Here is a 6,000-nt window from a genome sequence, read left to right as displayed (position 1 = left end):
ATTGCTTTTTGTAGAAGTCAACCCAAAATGTATGATTCCAGTTGAAATACACATTTTAGGACTCTAATAACATCTGCAAATCTAACGGTTTATCAAAGAGATATATATATATATAATCTCTTTATAGGCCTCAAACTTGTCTCTGGGAAGCCTCAGTACAGAGTCACTGACTTTTTTGAAAATAGAGATGATCCAACAAAGACAAATACATATAACATTTATTAAAATACATTTGTATATAGTGCTGTTGTACACTCAAAATAGTTATAGTGTGTATGCTTATATTAACAATACATTTTACAAACATATACAAATACTATTCAAAGGGTTGTTCAACATGTGTGCAATAAATAGGGCCTGTGCTAAACTATACTTTTTGCTTGTTGATTTAATTAAGGAATATCTTTGGGTTTTGTTATTTCTGGCACTAAACAGGGCAAAATCACAAACTTAAAGGCGCTACTCTCCTTATCTTAAAGTCTAACAAAGGCATCAGAATCTAAGAATCTTGCCTCAGGTGGCAGTGCCCTGCAGGTTATCAGGCATAAAAAAGCTGCTCTTTGTACCTTTTAAGAGCCAAAATTCAGATTTTTAAATCAGATTCTTGTCTCTTCTAGTGCACAAAGCCCAACTGCACTCTCCGCACTAACGATGTGCTCAACCCGTGCAAAAGGCCTGAACTGTAGGTGTAGGTCCCTGACTGGGTTTGTTTTTACAGAAGACTTCTCAGTCGACTGTTAATATGTTTTGATTGTCATCATCAAGAACTAGAAGTAAAATGTGACATTACTTAGAATTTAGGTTTTACCCTGTTCAGGACAAAAAATAACAACCAGATTTTTTTCTAATTAAAACAATAGGTAAGAATGTTTACTCAAGCAGTATTCATCACACTAATGATAAAAAAGGAGTCTACTGCCCCATAGGACAATGGCATGTGGGATATTTTGCACCCAAGGTAAATTTTCACTACCATGGGCAACAAAACGTGCTTAGTTTCCTTCCCACCAGCAGTAATGTGAATTGCCGGTGGGAAAACATGAGTGTCACAAAGTAGCCCAAATTCTCCTTGTGAGGCAACTTTGTGCTACTTCAGATTACTGCCAGTGGGAGGGAACCCAAGATCATTTTGTCACTGTAGTGCAGATTAACCACGGTGACAGAACATCCCCTGTGCCATTGCCCTTAGAGGGAGCTAAAAAGCCCCAGATCCGCAAGCTGGATGTATACATATAACTCGTCTTATTTCCTCTGTCAATGGCTTTAAAATAACTCTAATTCTCATCTTCTGTTGAATTCTCATCATCGTCATCATCTTCATCCTCATCATCTTCAACTCTGTCTTTTTGTCTGTTTCCTGGAGGTTGCTGTTTAATACAGAGAAACAATATGAATTGTATGTCAAGCCATTTTAAAAGGACAGGGAATGCAAATTAGTTCAATATAATGGACTCTAATTAGGTATTCTTATAGAAAGCACGCATTACTTGCAGAGTTGGACTGGGGTGTCCGAGGCCCACTGGGGCTGTCCCCTCAGGGCCCCCCGTCCCAGTTACAGACTTTCTTCCACCCCGCCCCTCTGTGCACTGCATCGCTTATTTGTGCCCATGATCGGTGGATGAGGAAGGAGCGTCTAGGTCAGAGAGCGAGCAGGACTTTTTTTTTTTCGATGTCCCATCGGCCCAGCCTGACTCTGAGCTCTCTGTGGTCTGTAGGCAACAGACAATACCTATGGCCTCGAAAAAACTATACTCCAGGGTGAACACATGCAATTTGCAAGCGCTGTGCAGTTGTTTCTATTGCCTTTTATGTCATGTGGTGACTCCTCGCTGACTCTATCTGTCCTGCTGGCCTTCCTCTTGCCCCAGTAGGAAACATTGAGACTCGTTGCCTATGATATATGATGTCCGTACTCCCGCTCCCCTGCTTAGTGATCTTCTACCTGTTCACTATGATATGTGTGCGCATTTTGCCAAAGTAGCATGGGAAATGACATAAGCAGTTAAAAGATGGCAGCTGCTATCTCTTCTGCTTCAAGCACAGTATGGGATGCAAGTGTGGAAAATCAGGGGTCTGAGAAGCAAAGTTTTACTGCATTTCAGGAGAGGAACATCAGGCCTATGAGTAGGCAGTAGGTTGATTTCCTTTCCTTTTTCTTTAAAGGAGAAGGAAAGTCATTTTAGCATTTTACTGCCAATACAGTTGCCTTATTAGTGCCACCTAGAACACTATATTTATTGTGCAGAAAGCATTACCAAACCTGAGTAAAGAGCCCTAGAAGCTTTCTCCGTTTAAGACAGCAGCTGCTACTTTAAGTAGCTTCCTGCTTGCAGTCTAGTAGTTATAGCTCAGTTCACACACTCCTAAGGGTGGGGGGAGTGAGCTTTATGAATTCTTCTAGGAGAGGGGGGCAGGGGAGGGTAGAGAGGCGTGAACTGTGCAGACTCTGGCCCCCAGAATGAAAGATCTTTCTGAGAGAGGAAGTCAGATACCTTAAGAATATGTTTACAAAAAGGAGACAAGAAATCCTGTGTTTCTTTTGATAGAGGACTGCATTTACATAGACATGTCCGATAAAGCTTACTTAGTGTTTACCTTTCCTTCTCCTTTAATATTCACTATTCAAGGGCACCTTCAGTTGAGTATACTGAACAGTTCAATTAATTTCCCTAACAGCCTAATAATGCCATAATCACTGAGTTTAGTTATAACCAAAGTAGTTTATACTGAGGTGCACCCTTCCTTGCAATTCACAGTGGGCAAACTACTAGTGTATAAATCCATGACAACCAATCAATTTTTTTTTTTTAGGTCTCTTCTTGCAGGTGGCTGAACTAGGCTCATCACTGACTGGTTGCTATAAGTTAAGTCTATTAAGTTCAACCATTCCAGGTGAACCCAGCAACACATAGTTACTGCTGAGGTGCCTACGGTTAGTAAATAAGCCTGACAGTTTCTTGCATACTTAAGGGAGTGGAAGGGTAGTTATTATAATCACTATGTTGTGCAATATCCTAAGCTACTGAAGAGATCTCCATTTCCCCCTGCTAGAAATGGTAATCGAATTACTTAGTTTGGTGTCTCCCCCTTTTATATACGAGTTTCATTTTCTTTGCTGCCTGTTACTGAGAGATGAGAACAGCAAATAGTTCTCCTTGCAGGTGCATAATGTTCATAGAGTAGCCCATCAACTGGTAAAATTCTACTATTCCATTCACTCCCCTCTTTCCTAACATGGTAACAATGCTACCTAGACACAATCCTCAATCAGCTGTAGAACTACAATTTTACACAACACCTGCAACAGACTCTAGCAGTGTCAGACGAAATCAGGAATTCCAAGTTCTGCATTACCAAATGATATATTTTATTTTTTTGGTTTTGCAAATCATTTCACAGAACCCTGGCAGCAACTGTTTAACATTATTTCTGCACTTACGGATATGACAGAGGGCGCTCTGTTTGTTGACCCAGTTCTGGAATTGGCACGAACAATGTCTAACCGAGACTGAAAATCTGGTGGATGGAGTGAATTACGGAAAACCTGAAATGTATCATAAGGATATTTAAAAAGTTTATCTGCAGCATATACTATGCAACAAAAATATAGAATGCCATATACAGGGATGTTTATCATTTAGTTACTGTTTGCAAATGGTTAACGGTCTTCTTGCATGTTTTCTGCGTAGCTTGAGATTCTAGGCTCCATGGTGCTGATTGCTGAGCATCTGCACTGGATGCCAGGACCAGATTTGCTTGCAGTATGCATGATCCTGTTGGTAATCAGCAACAGGAAGCCAGACATGGCAGGCACCAACCCCTCTGTGCTTTTCTGCATTTTCTGATCAGGTACAGTGATACAGGATGCCTTTGTATGTGTGGATGGAATGGCTGGAAAGGGCCTCTACAGGGACCCTATGATGTAGAAGTTACTCCGTTAAGTAAGACCATAAAGGTACTTAAACTATGGTCAGAGACACGTAACTTACACCTTAATGTCTCTGTGGCTAGCTATTCTTCCAGAACCACTATTCTAATAGCACAGATAAAGCCTTATAATTTGAATCCATATATCCAAACTTGCAGGCAATTTACATCATCAATGCAAGTTTCAAATTGAAGTGATGGCTTTTGGGACTTGAAGTCCCTCTGCTTTCAGAACAAGTAAAGACACACATTATCCCCCCTAAGACAAATGCCTGCTTCTTGTATAAACATGGACTTCAGGCCGCTGTTATTCAATGGATTTCTAATCCAGCGCAAATTACAACCCATGGGTTCATGCACACGCATGTGGGACAAGAAACTTTCTGGCTGGGTTGATGGAAAGAGCAAAAGGAGCCAGTATAAGGGCTTTAATTAGCCATCACCACTGAAAAACAGCCAAACATTAAACCTTACAACATGGCACAACTACCAGTTGCCCCATAGCCACATAGCCCGCAGGAGTGGGGTATTTACAACCTATATTCTAGGAGATAGGTCAAATAAATGGGCACTCTTACTTCAAGATCTTCTTCCTCATCGATGTCTTGAATATGCTGATATGCTGTTGTTAACACCTCCAGAGCTTTTCCATGAAACACCATTTCAATAGTAACAAACTCTGTAAATAGTTTCTATACAGGACAAGAGCAATACATTATTACACCAGCTGTAATCTATATATTTGCACAAGTATTGTTATGCTCAAACAAATTCATCAGTATGCCTTGGACTGAAAATTAAAGTTGATTCTGGAGGGTATTACATTATAGTAACTGGTTATATCAGTATATACCGATTGTACATACTGCTCCCAAAAAATTGTGTGTACAGGTATGGGATCCCTTATTCAGAAACCAGTTATCCAGAAAGCTCCGAATTACGGAAAGCCTGTCTCCCATAGACTCAATTTTACTCAAATAATTCAGAATTTTTTCTCTGTAGTAATAAAACAGTACCTTGTAATTGATCCCAACTAAGAGATATAAATAATCATTATTAGATGCAAAACAATCCTGTTGGGTTTAATTAATGTTTTATTGATGTTTTAGTAGACTTAAGGTATGGAGATCCAAATAACGGAAAGACCCTTTATCCGGAATATCCTTGGTCCCGAGCATTCTGGATAACGGGTCCTATACCTGTATTACAACACATTATCTGCAAAGCCAAGAGCCAGAACATATAGGCAGCTACTTGACAGCACACTGTTCTGTGGTCTAATACATACACAGTTGGGATAATAAAGGGGTTTGGCCGTCAAAACAGGTGTAGAATAGCATAATAAATGCACCTTTGTGAGGATAATATCCTGTAGTTGAGCCTTTTTGTTTCAACAAAATTACTACGTGTAGAGTTTGGGATGTATCAAATCACCAGAAAAGTAACAGGCGATGTAGCTGGTTTACGAACATAGGTGCTTAATTGTATCAGTGCAGTTATCTATAGCAACCAATAAGATTTTCCTTTTTCAGATTAATAGTAGACTGCACAAAGGCTGCTACTGGCAACTGCACCTGGGATATTCAGCATGATACCTTATGTGCACTCTGGGTTCTGGAAAACTGTCCTCTGCATCCTATTTTCCATCAGCCCCTGCCCCCGTGAAGCTTAGTCAAAGGTCCCTATCACAGTTATTAACAGTATGGACGATTGTAACGGGAGCAAATTAACATTCCTGGATCACCGAGAGAAAGCAAACTCAAGAACAGGAAAAACTCACAAATGCCTTGCAGATAGTTCATTGGCTCCAGTTCAGCAAGGCATACATTGTAACCAATGCGCCACTAGACAACAATATAAATAAAATATATAAAGTTTCAAATCTTTACCTTTATGTCTTTAATTTTTTGCTTCTCAAAATTGTCAATTGTTTCTTCGAGCTGCTGGCTAATTCTTGATGCATCCATTGTTGCCCTCTGCAGTTCTGTTTCAGCCTAAAAAGAAACAAACAGATCATTAAATGAACAAATAAATAGCTATAGAATGACCATTTTTTTCCACTTTAAGACAAAA

General features: G+C 39.8%; 1 protein-coding gene across 2 annotated transcripts in view; it reads right to left on the bottom strand.

Moving 5' to 3' along the window:
• Positions 1-200: 200 nt before the first annotated feature.
• Positions 201-6,000, bottom strand: part of fam92a (family with sequence similarity 92 member A) — a 14,817-nt gene continuing 9,017 nt past the window's right edge. For both annotated transcript variants that reach the window (XM_012964249.1, XM_012964250.2), the window contains exons 7-10: positions 5,817-5,921; positions 4,506-4,619; positions 3,440-3,544; positions 201-1,367 (exon numbers count right to left, since the gene is read on the bottom strand). In XM_012964249.1, coding sequence (XP_012819703.1) covers positions 1,275-1,367; positions 3,440-3,544; positions 4,506-4,619; positions 5,817-5,921 — 417 coding nt within the window. In that variant the 3' untranslated portion in view covers positions 201-1,274. The remainder of the gene's footprint in view (positions 1,368-3,439; positions 3,545-4,505; positions 4,620-5,816; positions 5,922-6,000) is intronic.

The sequence above is a fragment of the Xenopus tropicalis genome, chromosome 6, assembly GCF_000004195.4.
Source record: "Xenopus tropicalis strain Nigerian chromosome 6, UCB_Xtro_10.0, whole genome shotgun sequence".
Classification (NCBI taxonomy): domain Eukaryota; kingdom Metazoa; phylum Chordata; class Amphibia; order Anura; family Pipidae; genus Xenopus; species Xenopus tropicalis.
This window is presented reverse-complemented; position numbering and strand designations above follow the sequence as displayed.